At 39.7% G+C, this 23,732-nt stretch overlaps 1 protein-coding gene across 9 annotated transcripts; it reads left to right on the plus strand.

Moving 5' to 3' along the window:
• The first annotated feature begins 217 nt into the window (after nt 1–217).
• Nucleotides 218–22,656, plus strand: LOC137139859 (NLR family CARD domain-containing protein 3-like). Of its 9 annotated transcripts, none has more exons than XM_067527689.1 (10): nt 218–400; nt 4,777–4,913; nt 5,027–5,152; nt 15,134–15,203; nt 15,348–15,447; nt 16,371–18,171; nt 18,269–18,442; nt 18,700–18,873; nt 21,324–21,370; nt 21,513–22,656. In XM_067527689.1, the coding sequence occupies exons 2-10, from the start codon at nt 4,825–4,827 to the stop codon at nt 22,046–22,048; spliced, it is 3,117 nt and encodes a 1,038-aa protein (XP_067383790.1). In that variant the 5' UTR covers nt 218–400; nt 4,777–4,824; the 3' UTR covers nt 22,049–22,656. The 9 variants fall into 9 exon arrangements, with proteins under 9 accessions (XP_067383790.1, XP_067383788.1, XP_067383787.1 ...); XM_067527687.1 differs by having other exon boundaries at nt 219–404; nt 15,361–15,589; XM_067527686.1 differs by having other exon boundaries at nt 219–400; nt 15,361–15,589.
• Nucleotides 22,657–23,732: the final 1,076 nt, after the last annotated feature.

The raw sequence follows: 23,732 nt of genomic DNA on the forward strand, positions 1-23,732 counted from the left end.
AATTTTTAGACCCAGTGTGAAGCAGAGGGTCTGCTAAGACTGTTGAGTTTGACAAAAACACTGTTCAGTGTTTGACTGTAAAAATACAAAATTGCAGAACAGATCCTGGTCCTCTCTTTAGTTTCCTCACTTTGTTCCAATGAGACAGACGTCTGCAGGGTGTTTTCCCAATATCATTAGTCAGTCCTCTTTTGAACTGACTAGTGATACTGTGTTCTTTCACTTCCAGTTTGACTCACGGCTCTTTAAAGGCTCACATCATTGTCACAGCACATATCCATATGTGTAAGAGGATAAAGATCCAGAGAAACAGATGGACCAGTCATGTGCATTAACCACATGTGGGACTCACAGCAAACCTTTGTTTCTGAAATGATTTGGAAACTTCTGTGAATCAACTGTAGGTTTGTGTACTTTGATTCTTGCCATGTACTTTCTTGCTGCGTACTTTCTTGCTTCAGGATGTTTTGAGTGAAGCAGGGCTGTTTTTAGACCAAGCAGAGCTAAATGGTTTTAGGATTCCTCTGCTTTTGTGCTACATTAACTTCACTATTGTACTCAAGTACAGTTTTGTTTGTGTATTTTGTTTGTGTATTTGTGTCCTTACTTTTTAATCTCTATTTTTCAGGAGATTTTTCGCTGCACTCATTTATTTCACAGCTACATAAACTTTTCTGATTAAAAATGAAAATAAAAACAAAGTAATTAGTTTTTAAAATATGACAAACTTAAAGATACCTTGACACATTACATAGTAGTACTACATTAAAGCCTTTTTTAAACTTCCAACTCTGCCAACTTCGGATTTCTTTTGCTGCTTCTCTTATTTTTATATATATATATATATATATATATATATATATATATATATATATATATATATATATATATATATATAATGTCTTTTTTTTGAACAGCAGGAAACATAATGTGATCTACTCTGGAACCTGATTCTATTTCTGGTTGTTTACAGTGGAAAAAGAAAATTTCTGACACACCTGACCGTTTGAGGAAACAAATAGCTCTGAAGAAGTGGAAACAGGTTATACTTGCTAAAATGGCAATTATGTACGTGTAATACCCAAACTAGAACCATAACAAGCAAGTTGAAAATCCTCGAAGGCGTCCTTTTAATGGATCTCTCCGACCATGATTGTTATTGAAGTCATTCCCTTGTTTCGTTTCTTCTACTGCAACTCAACAGGGAAACGCTCAGAGGGAATTTTATACCGAAAGCACTTTATTGTTGGAAAATGTCCTCTGGATTTAATAAACTCCCTCTGCTGAATCCTCTTTAGCTTCAGATTCCCATTGGAAAATATTTGGATGCAAAACGAGGCCTATGGGTTTTGGCCCCTATTATTCCCATTGTAAAGACTTTAGAATGTGATCTCTTTCTGCCCTGCATGAACAGGAGTAACAATTACAGCGAGTAAAACCTGTTTCAGTAATCATGTAACACCTGACTGTTGTCTTTACTGTGTTACTAACATGGTGCTGGAAAGTCCCACAATTCCCACATTGCTAGAACAAACTGATCTGTTTATCTTTGTTTGAGATCTTGAGAAGAGTTCTTAACTAGTTTTGAATTTGTGTAAGGAAATAGATTTTTCTTAAATTCATTTAGCAGGAAAAATTGCTCATAATTATCATCGAATGTGTGGACACATAAGTCATTGTCATTATTTTGTCACAATTGCCAAAAAACATTTTTTGAATCATTTAAGAGCTTACTCTGAGCCTTTCACACCCAAACTGGAAAACTCAAAAACCACTATTATTTGTTATTGTGTACCGTCCTCCAGTCCCTTATTCAGAGTTTCTGATTCTGAATTTTCTGATTTTCTATCTGATTTACTGCTTAGTACAGATAAAGTCATTATAGTGGGTGACATTAACATTCATGTAGATGGTGAAAGTAACTGTCTGAGCACTGCGTTTAATTCATTATTAGATTCAATTGGTTTTTCCCAAAATGTAAATAAACCCACTCACAGTTTTAGTCACACCTTGGACCTTGTCCTTACATATGGCATTGAAACTGATAATGTAATAGTATTTCCTCATAATTCTCTTTTGTCTGACCATTTTCTAATAACATTTGAATTTACAATAACGGACTATACATGAGTTAGGAAAAAATTCCACTACAGCAGACGTTTATCTGAAAATGCTGTGAATACATTTAAAGAAATTCTTTCTTCATCTTTTTCACCACCATGTGTCAATACTATGGTGAGTAGCCATCTTACTCCTGTACAAATTGATTATTTAGTTGACGATTCTGCAGCCTCACTGCGTATGATATTAGATACAGTTTCCCCTCTGAAAAAGAAGGCAGTGAATCAGAGGAGACGAGCTCCATGGTACAATTCACAAATGCACAGCTTAAAGCAGGCGTCACGAAAGTTAAAAAGGAAGTGGCGTTCCACTAATTGAGAAGGATCCTGGTTAGCCATCTTTACAGGAATAATTTGTATGAAGACTTTCAGTCAGGATTTAGAGTTCATCATAGTACAGAAACAGATCTTCTCCTGGCTTCAGATAATGGACTTGTGTCCATACTCGTCTTACTAGACCTTAGTGCCGCATTTGACACCATTGACCACAACATTTTATTACAGAGACTAGAACATGGATTTGGGATTAAAGGAACCACACTGCATTGGTTTAAATCTTATCTGTCAGACATATTCCAACTTGTTCATGTTAATGATGACTCTTCTTTATGCACCAAAGTTAGTTCTGGAGTTCCACAGGGCTCTGTGCTAGGACCAATACTTTTCAATCTTTATATGTCACCTTTAGGCAAAATTATTAGGAAACATTCCATAAAATTCCACTGCTATGCAGAGGATACCCAGCTCTATTTATCTGTGAAACCAGAAGATACTAACCAATTACTCAAACTTGAAGCATGTCTAAAAGACACAAAGACCTGGATGTCCTACAATTTCCTACTTCTAAATTCAGACAAAACTGAAATTATTCTGTTTGGGCCTAAAAAGATGAGAAATATGGTGTCTAACAATATAGTTACTTTAGATGACATAACTTTGGCCTTCAGTACTGCAGTGAGGAACCTTGGAGTTATTTTTGACCAGGATTTGGCGTTTATGTCACATATAACACAAAACTCTAGAAAAGCCTTCTTCCACCTACGGAATATTGCTAAAATTAGAAGCATCCTGTCTCAAATTGATGCCGAAAAACTGGTCCATGCATTTGTTATTTCTAGGTTGGACTACTTTAACTCCCTACTCTTGGGGTGTCCTAATAACTCTCTAAAAAGCCTTGAATTAATCCAAAATGCTGCAGCAAGAGTGCTGACTGGATTAGGGAAGAGAGATCATATTTCACCTTCACTAGCTTCTCTCCATTGGCTTCCCATAAAATGTACAATAGAGTTCAAAACCCTCCTCCTTACATACAAAGCTCTTAATGGTCAAGCTCCATCATATTTAAAAGATCTCATAGTTCTGTATCGCCCGATTAGACCACTTCGATCTCAAAATGCAAGCCTATTTTTGGTTCCCAGAGTTTGAAAAACAGGAATGGGAGGCAGATCCTTTAGCTATCAAGCTCCTCTCCTGTGGAACCAGCTTCCAATCCAAATTTGGGGGGCAGACACCCTCTCTACTTTTAAGACTAGGCTTAAAACTTTCCTTTTTGATAAAGCTTATAGTTAAAACTGCTCACTCAACCTGAACTAGCGCCTACTTAAGATGCTATAGGTTTAGAGTGTTGGGGGCTCCAGCAAGTGCAATGAGCTCCCCTCTTCTTTTTCTTTATACATTTATTTGTCACCACTGTATGCTATTAATATTGTGTCCTACCAACCTGTATAATGTTTTGTTGTTGCTTTTTGTTGTCGTTTTGTTGTTGCTTTTTGTTGTTCTTTTCTTTTCTCCCTTCACTTTCCACTCATCCCAACCAGTCAAGGCAGATGGCCACCCACACTGAGCCTGATTCTGTTGGAGGTTTCTCCCGTTAAAGGGAGTTTTTCCTCTCCATTGTTGCCTAGGGCTTGCTCAAGGGGGATTTGTTGGGTTGCTTCTACATACTTGTGTAGTCTGGACCTTATTCTGTAAAGTGCCTTGAAATATTTTGTTGTAAATTGGCGCTATATAAATAAAGTTGAATTGAAAAAAAAAATGGAATAACTGCACAACCATCTTTACAAACTTCCACATCAAATTGAAGTCATGTTACATCAAAACTAAACTTCAGACATCACACAAACAAGAAGGTAGAGCGGTTGTCCACCAATCTCACAGTTGTTGGTTCAATCCTTGGCTCCTTTGGTCACATGAGGAAGTGTCCTTGAGCAAGACACTGAACCCAGACTTAGTTGCTCCCGGTGAGCATTGGCCAGCTGCATAGCAGCTCCCCCATTAGTGTAGTGTGTTTGTGTGTGTGTGTGTGTGTGTGTGTGAGATTGTGAGTGTGAGTTTGAATGGGTGAATAAGAAGCTGTGTAAAGTGCTTTGAGTGCCAATAGGTAGAAAAGTACTATATAAGTGCAGAACATTTACCATTTACTTTTAAGATGTCTGAGCCTGAAAATTTCTCTTTTGTTGTTAGGGAGGTAAATGTCTTTAACATTTTCAGAAACACAATATCATCCTGAAACACAGTCCTTTATCCTTACTGGCAGTCTTAAAGTCAGACTCAATGTGTCTCCATCATGATGTGTGTGCTGGTTTTTAGCATTGTGCCTCCGTCTAGTGGACTGAGTACAAGTGGAGTAGCTGAAATTTGTGTTTCCTCTCAACAGGAAGGTGGAAAGTGTGTATGAGCTGAATTGAGAAGTGAATTCAGCACAATGGATCAACGTGAGGACAGAGATGAGGGAGTCCCTCCCTGTACAAAACCTAAATGTGAGGAACCTGAGAGCCAGACCAAAGCTCAGAGGTGAGATGAGGATCTCTAACTGTTCTTGACTCTTCTCAATGAGAGAGCTCAGATCTAACAATCACTCCACTCTCATTATTGACACTCTGACCTCTGTCTTGGTTCTGTTCAAGACCAGAGAAGCTGGACAGACCAGATTCTGCTGGACCTGGACCTGACCCCAGCTGTGTGTCCTTAAAGAGCAACCGGTCGAAGAATATTATTACTAATTATAATCTAAGTCATTCACCTGATATTATGTAAGTTGTTATTTGTTGTTAATGCATGAAATGATCCAGTGTTATTTGCACATCATTTAAATGAGGTAAAGACATTGAACGGTCATATGTAATGGTACTGACAGTCTGCTTGGCACACAAATACACAGACAGGCAAATTGCATTTTAAGGCCAGGAAACAGTGGGAGCACAGGCCATTATAATCAGTAATTTGAGGCTCCATGTCTCCTGGTCAGCCTCTCTGTCACGGCCGTGAGTCTTATTCTTGTTGCCTTGGTGATTGGTACTTCCCCTCACTCTGTTTTCCTCTCCTCCCCTCTCCTCTCCCTGCCAATCTCCAATTAGTCTCATGCTGCTCACCTGTCATTCCCTGGCAGATCGTCTTTCAAACTGCCCTGGTGAATGATCCGTCTCTGATCCTGAAAATCCACGCCTAAGAGGATAAGGTCTTGTTCTAGTTTGTATTTGTTTTTCTCCTGAGAGTTCCTTCACTAATTTTCAAAGACTCTATTATTCTGTTGCTACTTTGTTTTGCTCATTGCTTTATGACAGCGTCTGTTTTGATTTGTAGTACCAGTTATTGAACAACTTTTTATTCCCCTCCTACTTGAGTTTTTTTTGTTGTTTTTGGAAGAACCGTTTTTGTGTTTACCTTTTTAGGCAGGGTTTGAGTTGGAGTCCGCTCCCCTGAGCATTTTCTTTTCGTACTTATTTTCTGTTGTCATTTGTTTTGCTACTTTGCTCGAGTCTGCCCGTTTTTGCTCCCGTGGTTGTTTTTTCTGCCAGCTGCTTTTAGTTTATCCCTTCCTCCTTTTCTGGTCTCCTGCCCTACCTGGTCTCCACCGTAACTTCAAACCTCCACCCACAGAAAGATCTCTGGTTCTGCCTATTTATTTCCCCGTGCCATAGTTTGTCATTCACCTCTGCCTCTTGTTCCTCGCAGAGTTTCCTACCGTCTTCTGGCCATCTCCGGCCCTGAGTCTCCTTCCCGGTTACCTTAAATAAACTGTTTTGCTTCCCAAGTCCTCTGTGATCTCCTCTCTTTTCTAAATTAATCTTAGCTGCTGTGCACAAATTACAAGCCTCCCCCAGGCTTTAAGTAAAGTACCATTTGTCCCAAATACAACTGTTATTACAGTGTGCCATATAAAAATTCGAACTAATGCATATTTACTCTAGAACCGTGCACAGAATTTCCACCTACCAGTGTGTTGTTATGATCCGGTACTCATACTCACTTCCTGTCTTGGACTTTTTATTTTGTATTTTGTTTTATTTTTCTCTACTTCCTTTTACCAGTTCTCTTCTACAGCTTCACTATCACTTCACATCACTCACAATTGTATTCAGCTGTTTCCCTGCCTTCTTAAATTCAGCTCTCCCCTCTTGGTTCTCTGTCAGATCATTGTCTTTGTTATTCATGCAATTCCCCGTCTTGGTTTATTTGGATTAGCGTTGCCCTGTGTTCTTGTTTACCTGTCTCATGGTTTTTGGACTCCTTACCCTGTTCATGCGGACTCTGTTTCCTGTATCTTGGTCTGAGGTTTGATTTGATTGTCATTCTGTGTCTTAGTTGTTTTCTGTGTGTGCGCCTTTCGCCTATGGTTATTTGCTTTCTAGTGTCCCTTTGCCTAGTGTGTTACATTGATTTCTAGTTTGTCCGGTGTTTATTTCCCGGTATCGTTGTTTTAGTTCTCGTTAGATCACTCATTCCCCAATTGGTTTATTAGCCTCATCTTCGTTGGTTTTATGTTTTGTTCTCCTATTGAGATTCTTAGTTTCTATATTCCTGATTTATGTTTAGATTTCTGTGTTTGTATTAGGACCTAGTTTTATGCTTGCCACCCGTTTAATTCATGTTTATCTTCCATTCCGTTTTTCTAGTTTGTCTATTCAGCCCTTGTTAAATTTAGTGCCTATTTCCCCGTAAATTTCTTGTCTCTAGTTTTGCAATCGTCCTTCTGAAATTGTCAGCTTTATCCTCCTCTCCTAGGAGTGAATATTGAATCCCTTTTTTGTCTTTTTTTCTTTATAATTGTTAATAAAGCTTTTCTTATCCTAACCCCCTCTGTCCTTGTTGCACTTGGGTCCACCCTAAATACCAATTCCTGACACATATGCATTTTCTCACACATGGATCTAATGTTTGGCCACCCTATTTAAAATGAATGAGGGGCCCAGGGAGCCCAGATACACTGGAGACTGCTACTCAATTAGTTGCAGTTTAGACGTTGAATCATATTTGAAACTCCTGGCTAAAGATAAACGTAAATACAGTAAGATTATTATTCATGTGGGAGTTAATGACGCCCTATTACGCAAATCGGAGGTCACTAAAATGAACGTTGAATCGGTGTGTAACTTTGCAAAAACAATGTCGGACTCCGTAGTTTTCTCTGGACCCCTGCCAAATCTGACCAGTGACGACATGTACACCCGCATGTCGTCATTCAACCACTGGCTGTCTAAGTGGTGCCCAGCAAACGATGTGGGCTACATAGACAATTGGAAACGTTTTTGGGGAAAACCTGGTTTTATTAGACAACCAAAATAATGACAATCCAGAGTTGAGCCTAGGAATCAGAGATCCAGTCCTACACGCCTCTCTGCAGTATCCTTACAACCGTCACCCCCCCACAACTCCCACATACCTATAGAGACTGTGTCTGTTCCCCGACCAACTAAATTACATAAACTAAAAATGACAACAAGAGGAGTTAATCATGATAACCTAATAAAAGTTAAGACTACTCCTCTTACAGAACAAAACCCCAAAACTATTAAATGTGGATTATTAAATATCAGATCTCTCTCTTCTAAATCTCTGTTAGTAAATGACTTAATAAGCGATCATCAATTCGATTTATTTTGTCTCACTGAAACTTTGTTGCAGCAGGAAGAATATGTCAGTTTAAATGAGTCAACCCCCCCAAGTCATATTATTTATCATGTTCCTAGAAGCACAGGCCGAGGTGGAGGAGTAGCAGCAATCTTCCATTGTAGCTTATCAATAATTCCTAGACCTAAACATAGTTATAACTCATTTGAGAGCCTTAATTCAATTCAATTCAATTCAACTTTATTTATATAGCGCCAATTCACAACAAAGTCATCTCAGGGCACTTTACAGAATAAAGTCAAGATTATAAAGATATATAAAGAGAACCCAACAATTCCCCCTGGAGCAAGCCATAGGCAACAGTGGAGAGGAAAAACTCCCTTTAACGGAAGAAACCTCCAGCAGAACCAGGCTCAGGGTGGACGGCCATCTGCCTCGACCGGTTGGGGTGAGTGGAAAGGCGAGAGAGAAAAGAACAGAGCAACAAAAAGCAACAACAAAACATCGGGCAGATTGGTAGGACCAGTAGCTGCACGCTGGAAGACACACAGCTTCAAAGCCGGGGGACACCTGCAGAAAGGGACAGAGAGAGGGGGACAGAGGAAGACAAAGACAACTACGGGAGAGAGCACACAGAGTTAATGACATACAGTGGTGAGAATTGCGGGGTGAGAGGAGAGGAGAGATGGTCAAGAGGAGGAAAGGAGCTCAGTGCATTGGGGGGTGGGTCCCCCAGCAGTCTAAGCCTATGGCAGCATAACTATAACTAACTATATGCTTTATTAAAGAGGAAGGTTTTAAGCTTAGACTTAAAAGTAGAGAGGGTGTCTGCTTCCCGAATCTGAACTGGGAGCTGGTTCCACAAGAGAGGAGCTTGATAGCTAAAGGCTCTACCTCCCATTCTACTTTTGGAAATTCTGGGAACCACAAGTAGGCCTGCATTCTGAGAGCGAAGTGGTCTACTGGGATGATATGGTGCTATGAGATCTTCTATATATGATGGAGCCTGACCATTCAGAGCTTTATATGTAAGAAGCAGGGTTTTAAATTCTATTCTAAATTTAATGGGAAGCCAATGGAGAGAAGCTAGTGAAGGTGAAATATGATCTCTCTTGCTAGTTCCAGTCAGCACTCTTGCTGCAGCATTTTGGATTAATTGCAGGCTCTTTAGGGAGTTACTGGGGCATCCTGAAAGTAGGGAATTACAGTAGTCCAACCTAGAAGTAACAAATGCATGGACCAGTTTTTCGGCATCACTTTGAGACAGTATGCTCCTAATTTTGGCAATGTTCCGTAGGTGGAAGAAGGCTGTTCTAGAGATTTGTTTTATATGTGACTTAAAGGACAGATCCTGATCAAAAATAACTCCAAGGTTCCTTGCAGTAGTACTGGAGGCCAGACTTATGCCATCTAGGGTAACAATATGGTTGGACATCATATCTCTGATATTTTTGGGCCCAAATACTATGACTTCAGTTTTGTCTGAGTTTAAAAGTAAAAAATTGTGGGACATCCAGGCCTTGATGTCTTGTAGGCATGCTTGAAGCTTTATTAACTGATTATTTTCATCTGGTTCCATAGATAAATATAGCTGGGTATCATCAGCATAACAGTGGAAATTTATGGAGTGTTTTCTAATAATGTTGCCTAAAGGAGACATATATAAAGTAAAAAGTATTGGTCCTAACACAGAGCCTTGTGGAACTCCATAGCTAACCTTTGTGTGCATGGAGGATTCATCATTAACATGAACAAATTGAAATCTATCAGACAGATAGGATTTAAACCAACCTAGTGCAGTTCCTGTAATTCCAATTTCATGTTCCAGTCTCTGTAATAAAATGTTATGATCAATGGTATCAAATGCGGCACTAAGATCTAACAGAACAAGTATAGAGATGAGTCCATTATCTGAGGCCATGAGAAGATCGTTGGTGACTTTTACCAGTGCTGTTTCTGTACTATGATGAACTCTAAATCCTGACTGAAACTCTTCATACAAATTATTCCTATGAAGGTGATCACATAATTGTTTTGCGACTACTTTTTCAATTATTTTAGAAATAAAGGGGAGATTAGATATTGGTCTGTAATTGGCTAAAACACCTGGGTCAAGACAGGGTTTTTTAAGTAATGGTTTAATTACAGCTACCTTATAGGCCTGTGGTACATAGCCTGTTTCTAAAGATAGATTGATGATATCTAATATGAACGTATCTATTAAGGGTAAAGCTTCCTTGAGCAGCTTAGTTGGAATAGGGTCTAGCAGACAGGTTGTTGGTTTAGATGAGGTAATAATTGAAGTTAGCTCAGAGAGATCTATGGGTAAAAAGCAGTCTAACAGGGAGTGGGGCCTTATCCATGATTCTAGCACTGCTGTACATGAAGATCTATCTGTAATTTTTGGGGGGAGGATCTGGTGAATACTTTCTCTAATAGCTACAATTTTATTCATAAAGAAGGTCATGAAGTCATTGCTGCTCAAAGTTAAGGGAATAGTAGGCTCAACAGAACTATGGCTCTTAGTCAGCCTGGCTACAGTGCTGAACAGAAACCGGGGGTTGTTCTTGTTTTCTTCTATTAATGATGAATAATATGCTGTTCTGGCATCACTGAGAGCTTTTTTGTACGTTTTTAAACTATTTTTCCAGGCTAAATGAGATTCTTCTAACTTTCTGGAACGCCACTTCCTTTCTAACTTTCGTGTTTCCTGTTTTAAGTTGCGTGTTTGTGAACTATACCATGGAGATCGCCTCTGCTGATTTACTGCCTTCTTTTTTAGAGGGGCAACACTATCGAGTATTGTACGTAGTGAGGCTGCAGAATTGTCAACAAGATAATCTACTTGTGCAGGAGTAACATTAAGGAGACTACTTCCCATTGTATTAACATATGGTGAAGCAAATGATGAAGAAATAATTTCTTTAAATTTGTTGACAGCTTTTTCACTTAAGCATCTGCTATAGTGGAATTTTTCCCTAACTGCTATATAGTCCGTTATTGTAAATTCAAATGTTATTAAAAAATGGTCAGACAGAAGAGAGTTGTGAGAACATATTGTTAAATTATCCGTTTCAATTCCATACGTAAGGACAAGGTCTAACGTGTGACTAAAACAGTGAGTGGGTTTATTTACATTTTGGGAAAAACCAATTGAATCTAATAATGAATTAAACGCAGTGCTCAGGCAGTTACTGTCAGCATCTACATGAATGTTAAAGTCACCCACTATAATGACTTTATCTGTACTAAGCACTAAATCAGCTAGAAAATCAGAAAATTCAATCAAAAACTCTGAATAAGGGACTGGAGGACGGTACACGATAACAAATAATAGTGGTTTTTGAGTTTTCCAGTTTGGGTGTGAAAGGCTAAGAGTAAGGCTCTCAAATGAGTTATAACTATGTTTAGGTCTAGGGTTTATTGATAAGCTACAATGGAAGATTGCTGCAACTCCTCCACCTCGGCCTGTGCTTCTAGGAACATGATAATTAATATGACTTGGGGGGGTTGACTCATTTAGACTGACATATTCTTCCTGCTGCAACCAAGTTTCAGTGAGACAAAATAAATCGAATTGATGATCGCTTATTAAGTCATTTACTAACAGAGATTTAGAAGAGAGAGATCTGATATTTAATAATCCACATTTAATAGTTTTGGGGTTTTGTTCTGTAAGAGGAGTAGTCTTAACTTTTATTAGGTTATTATGATTAACTCCTCTTGTTGTCATTTACTTTATGTAATTTAGGTCGGGGAACAGACACAGTCTCTATAGGTATGTGGGAGTTGTGGGGGGGTGACGGTTGTAAGGACACTGCAGAGAGGCGTGTAGGACTGGATCTCTGCATCCTAGGCTCAACTCTGGATTGTCATACTTTTGGTTGTTTAATAAAACCAGCCATATTTCTGGATAAGAAAGCTGCACCATCTAAAGTAGGATGGATGCCATCTCTCCTAATCAGCCTAGGTTTTCCCCAAAAACGTTTCCAATTGTCTATGTAGCCCACATCGTTTGCTGGACACCACCTAGACAGCCAGCGGTTGAATGACGACATGCGGGTGTACATGTCGTCACTGGTCAGATTTGGCAAGGGACCAGAGAAAATTACGGAGTCCGACATTGTTTTTGCAAAGTTACACACCGATTCAACATTCATTTTAGTGACCTCCGATTTACGTAATCGGGCGTCATTAACTCCCACGTGAATAATAATATTACTGTATTTACGTTTATCCTTAGCCAGGAGTTTCAAATATGATTCAACGTCGCCCGCTCTGGCCCCAGGAAGACATTTGACTACGGCCGCTGGAGTCTCTAACTTCACGTTTCTGACTATGGAGCTGCCAATTACCAGAGTTGGTTTCTCAGCGGGTGTGTCGCTGAGTGGGGAAAATCGATTAGAAACATGAACCGACTGGTGGTGAACCTCGGGCGTCTGTTTAGCATTAGATCTCTTACGAACCGTCACCCAGCCGGACTGGCTTCCCGGCTGCTCGGGAACTGCCGGGGGACAGCTAGCAGGGGCTACGCTAGGTCGGCCCGCACCAGCTACCGGGGCCTGACTAGCGGAGTTGTTTTCCATGGTGCGGAGCCGTGCTTCCAATTCCGTGAGCCTCGCCTCCAAAGCTGCAAAAACCTTACACTTGTTACATATACCATTATCACTAAAGGAGGCAGAGGAAAAACTGAACATGAGACACACCGAGCAAGTGAGAGAAGGAGAGACAGAGGGAGACAGAGAAGCCATTGCTAATGTTTAACTGCTAAGCTAGCGAAGCTAATATAAGTGAAATGTGGAATTTGTAAACTTTAGCTGGTTATGTTTTGCAAAAGCAGGTGCTTGTGCAATACAAGCGTATGTTACGACTAAGTATTAATTCTTGTGTGAAGAAATCACTTATTTAAGTAAAAATAACAGCTACAATTAATCAGTAAACAGTCTTTCGGTAGAAACCCAAGAGTGTGCAGAAACAGGAAGTGACGCAATACGCTTACCGCAAATCTGGAACTCTTACTTACTCTTAGCCTTTCACACCCAAACTGGAAAACTCCAAAACCACTATTATTTGTTATCGTGTACCGTCCTCCAGTCCCTTTATTCAGAGTTTTTGATTGAATTTTCTGATTTTCTATCTGATTTAGTGCTTAGTACAGATAAAGTCATTATAACTGGTGACTTTAACATTCATGTAGATGCAGACTGTAACTGTCTCAACACTGCGTTTAATTCATTATTAGATTCAATTGTTTTTTCCCAAAATTTAACTAAACCCACTCACTGTTTTACTCACACGTTAGACCTTTTCCTTACGTATGGAATTGAAATGGATAATTTAACAATATTTCCTCACAACTCTCTTCTGTCTGACCATTTTTTAATAACATTTGAATTTACAATAACGGACTATACAGCAGTTAGGGAAAAATTCCACTATAGCAGATGCTTAAGTGAAAAAGCTGTCAACAAATTTAAAGAAATTATTTTTTCATCATTTGCTTCACCATATGTTAATACAATTGAAAGTAGTCTCCTTAATGTTACTCGTGCACAAATAGATTATCTTGTTGACAATTCTGCAGCCTCACTACATACAATACTCGATAGTGTTGCCCCTCTGAAAAAGAAGGCAGTAAACCAGCAGAGGTGATCTCCATCGTATAGTTCACAAACACGCAACTTAAAACAGGAAACACAAAAATTGGGAAGGAAGTGGCGTTCCAGAAATTTAGAAGAATCTCATTTAGCCTGGAAAAATAGTTTAAAAATGTACAAAAAAGCTCTCCGTGATGCCAGAACAGCATATTATTCATCATTAATAGAAGAAAACAAGAACAACCCCCGGTTTCTGTTCAGCACTGTAGCCAGGCTGACTAAGAGCCATAGTTCTGTTGAGCCTACTATTCCCTTAACTCTGAGCAGCAATGACTTCATGACCTTCTTTATGAATAAAATTGTAGCTATTAGAGAAAAAATTCACCAGATCCTCCCCCCAAATATTACAGATAGATCTTCATGTACAGCAGTGCTAGAGTCATCAATAAGGCCCCAATCCCTGTTAGACTGCTTTTTACCCACAGATCTCTCTGAGCTAACTTCAATTATTACCTCATCTAAACCACCAACAACTGTCTGCTAGACCCTATTCCAACTAGACTGCTCAAGGAAGCTTTACACTTAATAGATACGTTCGTATTAGATATTAGATCATCAATCTATCTTTAGAAACAGGCTATGTACCACAGGCCTATAAGGTAGCTGTAATTAAACCACTACTTAAAAAAACCTGTCTTGACCCAGGTGTTTTAGATAATTACAGACCAATACCTAATCTCACCTTTATTTTTAAAATAATTGAAAAAGTAGTTGCAAAACAATTATCTGAACGCCTTTTATGACTGTTTTGTTGTTGCTTTTTGTTGATCTGATCTTTTCTCTTTCACTTTCCACTCACCCCAACCGGTCAAGGCAGATGGGCGTCCACCCTGAGCCTGGTTCTGCTGGAGATTTCTTGCGTTAAACTGAGTTTTTCCTCTTCACTGTTGCGTATGGCTTGCTCCAGGAGGAATTGTTGGGTTCTCTTTATACATCTTTATAATCTTGACTTTATTCTCTAAAGTGCCCTGAGATAACTTTGTTGTGAATTGGCGCTATATAAATAAAGTTGAATTGAATTGAATCTGTAACAGAAAAGTGACCACATTCAGATGCATCAGATTAATGGAAAGCAGTGAGTTTCTGTAAGGGGTTATTGAGCTGAAATCTTTAGCCAGCAGCAGATTGAGCTGTTGATTCTCAGTGGAATCAGCAGGACTAGTAAACATTTACTACTGATGGGTTGACTATGGCACAGGAAGGTAGAGTAGTCATATGACGAAGACCAAGACACTTAACCCCAACTTAGTTTCGTTCGGTGAGCGTTGGCCAGCTGCATAGCAGCTCCCCCATCGATGTGTGAGGGTGTGTATGAATGTGAGTGAGAAGCAGTGTAAAGCGCTTTGAGTGCCAATAGGTAGAAAAGCGCTATATAAGTGCAGACCATTTACCATTCACTACAGGGAGTCTTAGATTAACTGTCCACATCCAACTACCCCTTCACAATCCTTGACCATGTGTTTCTCTGTGTGGACAGTGAGCTAATTCTTCCTGATTCCTCCACAGAGTGGACCAGCAGAGCTCAGAGGACCCCAGTGATCAGTCTGCCCAGAACCAGCTGGACTCCATATTTATGGTCTGTACTTGTACAACTACTACTTTTCCATGGATTCTCAATAATCTCCATGCTGTATTTTTTACACCAGTGGGTTGTCAGTCTGTCAACAATGAGTCTGATGTTTGGGTCCATGGTTTTACTTTGATTGTGTTATTCGTGTAGTTTTCTGTTCCAGCTGCTGGAGGACAACATTGTCACTTTTGTGAAGAAGGAGCTAAAGAAGATCCAGAAGAGTCTGAGTCCAGATTACTCAGAATGCGTAGTGAGTAAGAGGAAAGATAAAGAGGTTTTGGGTGGTGAGGATGAAGAACAGAGGAGGAGCAGCAGAGAGGCATTTCTGAATATCACAGTGAACTTCCTGAGGCAAATGAAGCAGCAGGAGCTGGCTGACTGTCTGCAGGGAGGTTAGAGGATTTCTATAAAGATTTAACATGATGGAAGGAGAAAATAGAAACGGTATAAGAGAGGTCTACATTTCCAAACTCTGCTGTAAAGATGCTGTACAAATCTTGGTCAGATCAGAAGCTGTTTGTCCTGAACAGATGATAGATTTACATTTAGTTATTTATGTGATGCTTTTATCAACACCAAACTTACAAGTGAGATATAAGGCAGCAAAAATCTCCATGTCAAGGAGAAAAAATTAAACCAAAGTGCTATGAGAAACAAGTACAAGATAGGAGAGAGAGATTTTTTTTTTCATATTTTACTTTAAGTGCATAGGAAGTTTGTTATTGTTTTAATGTAGGGAGTGAAACTGCTGAGTTTGGTAGGTTCATTCATTATCATGGGACCGCTGAGCTGAGGTGCTTGGTTGCTTGGGATTTTTTGTGTGTTGATGGGAACACCAGATGCCATTCACTGGTATGTTGTCCAGGGTGTTTCAGAAGTCTGAGGTTTATCTAAGGTGGATGTTCATGTCTCCCAGGATGATGAGAGGAGTGTTGTCTTCCGGGAATTAGGACAGCAGCATGTCAAGCTCATTACAAAAGTTATCCAGCTGGTCCAGTGGTCAACAAATCACAATTACATGAACTGTAATAAGCACAGTAATCCTGATGGCATGACATTCAAACAATGACAGACTGGAAAAAACTAGGAATAATATGATACAACTTGCAGAAAACAAAGAACCTGTATACATTTGTTTACATTCTATGATTTAATTTTTCTTTGTTCTTTCAGGTCTTCAAAACAGTGCTTTGGGGTGTGGAAAACAACTCAAGTTTAATCTAAAACAGAAGTTCCAGTGTGTTTTTGAGGGGATCACTAAAGCAGGAAACCCAACCCTCCTGAATCAGATCTACACAGAGCTCTACATCACTGAGGGAGGAAATGAAGGGGTCAATGATGAACATGAGGTCAGACAGATTGAAGCAGCATCCAGGAAACCAGTCAGACCAGAAACAACAATCAGACATGAAGACATCTTTAAAGCCTCACCTGGAAGGGATGGACCAATCAGAACAGTGGTGACAAAGGGAGTAGCTGGCATTGGGAAAACAGTCTTAACACAGAAGTTCACTCTGGACTGGGCCGAAGAAAAAGCCAACCAGGACATACAGTTTACATTTCCATTCACTTTCAGGGAGCTGAATGTGCTGAGAGAGAAAAAGTTCAGCTTTGTGGAGCTTGTTCATCAGTTCTTTAATGAAACCAAAGAAATCTGCTGGTTTGAAGAGTTCCAGGTTGTTTTCATCTTTGATGGTCTGGATGAGTGTCGACTTCCTCTAGACTTCCACAACAACGAGATCCTGACTGACATTACAGTGTCCACCTCAGTGGATGTGCTGCTTACAAACCTCATTAGGGGGAATCTGCTTCCCTCTGCTCACCTCTGGATAACCACACGACCTGCAGCAGCCAATCAGATCCCTCCTGAGTGTGTTGACGTGGTGACAGAGGTGAGAGGGTTCACTGACCCACAGAAGGAGGAGTACTTCAGGAAGAAATTCAGAGAGGAGAGGGCCAGTAGAATCATTTCGCACATTAAGACATCACGAAGCCTCCACATCATGTGCCACATCCCAGTCTTCTGCTGGATCACTGCTACAGTTCTGGAGGATGTGTTGAAAACTAGAGAGGGAGGAGAGCTGCCCAAGACTCTGACTGAGATGTACATCCACTTTGTTGTGGTTCAGTCCAAACTGAAGAATATCAAATATGATGGAGGACCTGAGACAGATTCTCACTGGAGTCCAGAGAGCAGGAAGATGATTGAGTCTCTGGGAAAACTTGCTTTTGAGCAGCTGCAGAAAGGAAACCTGATCTTTTATGAATCAGACCTGACAGAGTGTGGCATGGATGTCAGAGTAGCCTCAGTGTACTCAGGAGTGGTCACACAGATCTTTATAGAGGAGAGAGGACTGTACCAGCACAAGGTGTTCTGCTTTGTTCATCTGAGTGTTCAGGAGTTTCTGGCTGCTCTTCATGTCCATCTGACATTCATCAACTCTGGAGTCAATCTGCTGTCAGAGGAACAGTCAATCTACCGTAAGTCAGAAACAGGAAAAGACAAATATGGAGTGATACTCTTATATCAGAGTGCTGTAGAAAAGGCCTTACAGAGTCCAAATGGACACTTGGACTTGTTTCTCCGCTTCCTCTTGGGTCTTTCACTGCAGCTCAATCAGAAACTGTTTCAAGGTCTCTTTACACAGACAGGAAGTAGCTCAGAGACCAATCAGAAAACAGTCCACTACATCAAGATTAAGATCAGTGAGGGTCTGTCTGCAGAGAAAAGCATTAACCTCTTCCACTGTCTGAATGAACTGAATGATTGTTCTCTAGTGGAGGAGATCCAACAGTACCTCAGATCAGGAAGTCTCTCCACAGATAAACTGTCTCCTGCTCAGTGGTCAGCTCTGGTCTTCATCTTGATGTCATCAGAAAAAGATCTGGATATTTTTGACCTTAAGAAATACTCTGCTTCAGAGGAGGCTCTTCTGAGACTGCTGCCATTGGTCAAAGCCTCCAAGAAAGCTCTGTAAGTAAACAGAAAATTTATTTTGACTGAAGAAAAACACAGAAGAAAAACTAAACTAATTACATGTGTTTTTTTCTTTATATAATTTCCTATTTAGACTGAGTGGCTGTAATCTCTGCATGAGTAGTTGTGAAGCTCTGTCCTCAGTCCTCAAATCCCAGTCCTCTAGTCTAAGAGAGCTGGACCTGAGTAACAACAGTCTGCAGGACTCAGGAGTGCAGGTGTTGTCTGCTGGACTGGAGAGTGCACACTGTAGATTGGAAACTCTCAGGTTAGAATTTATCAGTCATTTCAATTAGCAGATAAACCCCCTACCCTAACATCTAACCGCCTTTTGCTTCAGTGTTGCTTTAAAGGGGGAATATTTACTTACTTAATTCCACAAATGATGTTTAGGACATATTTATGTTTGTGCTATACTTGCATAAAATGGATCTGTCCTAAAAATCAAATTAGCAAAAAAAATAAAAAATAAATAAACATACCCCATATGTTCAAAAAGCCTTTCTCTGTGCTATGTGTCTGCAGACTGTCAGGTTGTTTGATCACAGAGAAGGGCTGGGATTCTCTGGCCTCAGCTCTGAGATCCAACCCCTCCCATCTCAGAGTACTGGACCTGAGCTACAATAATCTAAGTAAAGCAGGAGGAACGCTGCAGTCTGCTGGACTTAAAAAGGCAGACTGGAAACTGGACACTCTCGGGTAATAAATGTATTAGCTTAGTTTAGCTTTTCCGCTTTTCACCAACAGCTAATTTCCATCTGCAGTGTCTACGCTGGTACACACGACAAGCAGTCAAAATACACGTTCAAGAATATAAACTCAAATTACATAACACATAAGTACTCAATAAAATCCTACCTTTCAGTACTACACCCTCCCCTCACCCCTACCACATGCAGACACATATTCATATTAAATTGAAATGTAAGAAAATAGGCACTTTTATTAATGTGTGAATTAATGAATGAATGATATGTGAGGAGCATGTCACGGGTGCAACACAAAACCAGGAAGGTTAAACAAACAAAATGAGGAACAGTAGCCAGGTACAGACAGGCAAAGCTCAAACGACTCTCAGTCATGTTTGTAAATGGTCTGAACTTATATAGCGCTTTGCTTCTTATTCACCCATTCAAACTCACAATCGCACACACACTCATACACTGATGGGGGAGCTGCTATGCAGCTGGCCAACACTCACCGTGAGCAATAAAGTTGGGTTTCAGTGGCTTGCTCAAGGACAATTCGACATGTGACCGAAGGAGCCGGGGATCGAACTGTGAGATTTGTGGACAACCACTCTACCTTCCTGCGCCACAGTCGCCAGCCTGTTTGTGTGTTTAGTCATTGTGTGGGGATGTATTAGTTGAGTATTAGAACAGTGTCTACAGTACAGGGTGTAGCAATGTAACAGTAAGTATGAGATCTGCTGTTAAGATAAAATTTGACTTTATTTATCCCACAAGGGGGAAATATATAATATAAATATTACACAAGAGCACAAAAAAATTAAGTAACAGAAACAACAGTTACTCCCGTAGTAATTATTCACATAACAAACGATACTCCCATTTGTGTATCACTGTATCGATGTGCGATGATCTGAGGACAGAAACTATTCTAATGTCTGGTGGATTTGGGCTCTGTGGTGCCTGCCAGAGGGGAGAAGCTGGTAGAGGTTGTGTTCAGGGTCAGTATTTTCTTCACACACTTCCTGACTTTCATTATGTACGAGTCCTGGAGAGCAGAAAGGTGAGTAGGGCAAGGAAATTTAATTTTATTCTATTTATTGCTCTAATAGCTACTAAGATACAGGTGATAAATAGTTGGGATAATATACAGATAAAGGAATAAACAGTTGGGAAAGTATTAAGGCTGGTTAAGGCGACAGATCTTGTAAAATTTTTAATTAACCGGAAGGGGATCCTGATAATGGATCACAGTGTGGCCTTGTGTAGGGGAGTGTTGAAAATGTACCCTTATAAAGTGAAGGGTTCAGTGTCCATGTGCATTTACATGTCACAGGCGAATAGAGTCTTTGTTCATCTAAAGAAAGTTGATTGATGTTTTTCAAGACATTATCTGAGAGAGGAGGGAGTCCACTCTCCTTCCGCTGGGAGAAAGGTTACAGGTCAGGTTGTCAGGTGTCTGTCTCTGCAGCCTTGTGTGTGTACTACACAATTATTGTGACTTGATCTACTGTGTCGTCCATGACAGGTTAGCAAAGTAATTATTCCCACAGGTCTTGGATAAGAGCATAAAGACATACCTGCAGTTTAGCTACCAGCTAGCCACTCCATACTAGCTTCATGTCCCTCATGGAAAGTCTGAATTCCTTCTTCTTCTTTCGCCATCTAGAAGCTGTAGTTTTTGTGGTTGGCCTGCCATCAGATTTAATTTTGAAATTGTCACTATTAAGGTAGTTAAGTAATTTTTAATTGTTCTTCATAACTCATGTTGCTAATGATGCCAAAAAAAGATGTGAGCAACTGAGGCGCAGGAAGAGAGAGCGGTTGTCTAACAATCTCACAGTTGATGGTTCAATCCCCACCTCCTTCAGTCACATGTCCTTGTGCATTTACCTTGAGCAACACTAAACCCAAACTTAGTTGCTCCCGGTGAGTGTTGGCCAGCTGCATCCCCCATCGGTGTGTGTGTGATTGTGAGCGTGAATGGGTGAATAAGAAGCAGTGTAAAGCACTTTGAGTGGCAATGGGTAGAAAAGCGCTATATAAGTGCAGAACATTTACCAAATAATTGAAATAAAAATTTTCTCACTTTGGGACAAATAAAGCACATACACTATACAATACACTTATAACATGCTGATGACTGGCTTTCCTTGTTTCCTGCTTCCTCTGGTTTCACATTAGTTTGGGTGGTGACAGAGTAAGACTAAAAGCAGGTGTGTGACACCAAAACGGATTTGAACTAGAGAAGTAAAATCTTTTTTGTCCATGTCACCTCCCTGCTCTGTATCATTCCAAGATAAGAATTCCTTTGTTCTTTGCTAAATGTCCATCCCTCCATACAAGCCTTCATTAGAACAGAAGAATGAAACAATGTATGTATAAGAGTCATGTAATGTCCATGTGTGCATGCTGACAGAGAATGTGCTGGTCCGCCCCCCCTCCCCCCCTTCTTTTCAGGGTGGAGCCTGGTGGAGAACGATGGTTAAGACCAGGTCTGAGGAAGTGTAAGTGTGTTTTTAATTACATTGACAGAAACAAAATGGCAACATTCAACCATCTTCAAACTGTCCCATCATTAAAGCATCAATAAATGAACAGATGATCGATTTATAACTGCAGCTGTTTGTGTCTTGTTCTCTCCATCAGATTTCTGTGAACTCACAATTGACACAAACACAGTGAACAGGAAACTACAACTATCTAATGACAACAGGAAAGTGAATCATGTGGATGAAGATCAGCCATATCCTGATCATCCAGACAGATTTGACCCCTGGAAACAGCTGCTGTGTAGTAATGGTTTGACTGGTCGCTGTTACTGGGAGGTTAAGTGGAGCGGAAGTGTTTTTATATCAGTGAGTTACAGAAAAATCAAAAGGAAAGCAAACAGAGAAGAATGTGAGTTTGGATGGAGCGATCAGTCCTGGAGTGTGGAGTGCAATGATGCTGGTTATTACTGTGTCTGGCACAATATGAAAGGAACAACCATCCCTTCCTCCATCTCTAAAAGAATAGCAGTGTATTTGGACTGTCCTGGTGGCACTCTGTCCTTCTACACAGTCTTCTCTGACAAACTGGTTCACCTCCACACCTTCAACACCACATTCACAGAACCTCTGTATCCTGGATTTGGAGTGTGGTATCACAGGTCGGGTTCTTCAGTGTCTCTCTGTCCTGAGTAATGTACATGTACTTTTTGTCTTGAAATAGTTTAAGGTCAAGTTGAGCATAGTTGATGTGTGCAGTGTGATTCTCCAGGTTATATTTGAGCCTCATCTCTGTAACCACATGGTCAAATGTCTTTGATTCAGTGAGAAATGGACTACAATTTGTCTGTGATGGTCAAATATTCAGAGATGCCATAACATATTAATGAGACATCGTGCAGACAGACAGCTGGAGAAAAAGGGAACTACCTTTACAAAAATAGAATGATCATAGTAATTAACAAGTCTGTGGTACATGAACAGTGGATGGGGAGACATGACGTAATGTTAGGATTGGATGAAGTTATAGATACGGAGGAATCAATCGTATACCACAAGCTGATAATGCCATCTGTAATCCTGTGTCTGTATGGTAATTGAAAGTGGTGGAAAGTAACAAAGTACAACTTTGTTACTAACCAAGTACAAGTACTTTTTTTACTGTACTTACGTATTTTTTTTTTAATTAAGTAGATTTAATTATGGCTACTTTGACTTTTACTTCACTAAATCTAAGATCAAATATCTGCTTTGTACCTCACTTATAAGTCGTTTTGGATAAAAGCGTCTGCTAAATGACTAAATGTAAATATCTCTACTTTTATTACTCTACATTTATCAATTTTATTTTACATTTATCAAAGTCATATTACAATTTACAACACTTAACACATTTTTTTAATGAAAATTGAGAAACACTGTCAGTTTCTCCATCCATGGTTTTATTTCAAAGACTTATTTTACATATAACAGTACTCAAAGTGAGATGGTATGCGGTAATTTTACATTTTGGCTTCTAACTTCTTCTCACTTGACATGAGTACTTTAGAATTAAAACTGAAAATGGCATCAGATCATATAGTTAGTCAGCTTCAACCCATAATTTATGTCTATTACCATTGATTAGTTTATGTCGCCCCAAACATGAAGCAGCACAGGTCCACACAAAAGGACATGGAAAAAATAATAGTTAAGTCCTTTTACTTTTAGTACTTTAAGTAATATAAATCATGTACTTACTTAGGTAGAAATTTCAGCAGTTACTTATACTTTTACTAGAGTACATTATTGTTTATTTGTATTTTTACTTGAGTACTTATTCAACCACTGGTAACTGACAAAGATTACATGGTGGAAAAACGTATTTGGAGTGTCAAAGTGTAAAGTTAACATAAAACCCTATAGGTTTTTGCTGGTTGACACGGATCTTTCAGTTGCTGGCGGAAACTGTCAGTCTGCATCAAGGTTTTTGTTGCATCCAGAAGATCAGAGACCAACAGCATACATCTAGGGTCCATCTAACTAGGCAAGACTGCCATAGGCAGTTAGGTCATTAGGCATGGAGATGAGACTCCAACACGGACGACGGAAACAGATGATGGGATCAAGCTTCAACCAGAGGCTTTCAACAATCAATTTTTACATTTTTGATTTTTACACTCATCAACCAGGCTTATTCTTCAAACACCAAGGAGGTTGTGAGTAGAATGATAGCCAAGATAGGGCATTTCTGACTATTTCTTGTATTTTTGATTATATCATTTTAAATACTTTTATTTGTTTGCTGTTAGCTTTTGCATCTGCTAGTAAGAACTAGCTTACTAGAACTTACTAGTAAAGTAAGAACTAGATCATGTGTGACTAAGTCAGGTTCACTAGA

The sequence above is a fragment of the Channa argus genome, chromosome 13 (assembly GCF_033026475.1).
Source record: "Channa argus isolate prfri chromosome 13, Channa argus male v1.0, whole genome shotgun sequence".
NCBI lineage: Eukaryota > Metazoa > Chordata > Actinopteri > Anabantiformes > Channidae > Channa > Channa argus.

Bases quoted from the DNA above. Each gene is read 5' to 3' on its own strand.
- LOC137139859 (XM_067527687.1), top strand. From the start codon at position 4,825: ATGGATCAACGTGAGGACAGAGATGAGGGAGTCCCTCCCTGTACAAAA. The intron at 18,172-18,268 runs GTAAGTAAACAG...TTTCCTATTTAG, and splicing joins AAAGCCTCCAAGAAAGCTCT to ACTGAGTGGCTGTAATCTCT. The intron at 18,443-18,699 runs GTTAGAATTTAT...ATGTGTCTGCAG, and splicing joins TGTAGATTGGAAACTCTCAG to ACTGTCAGGTTGTTTGATCA.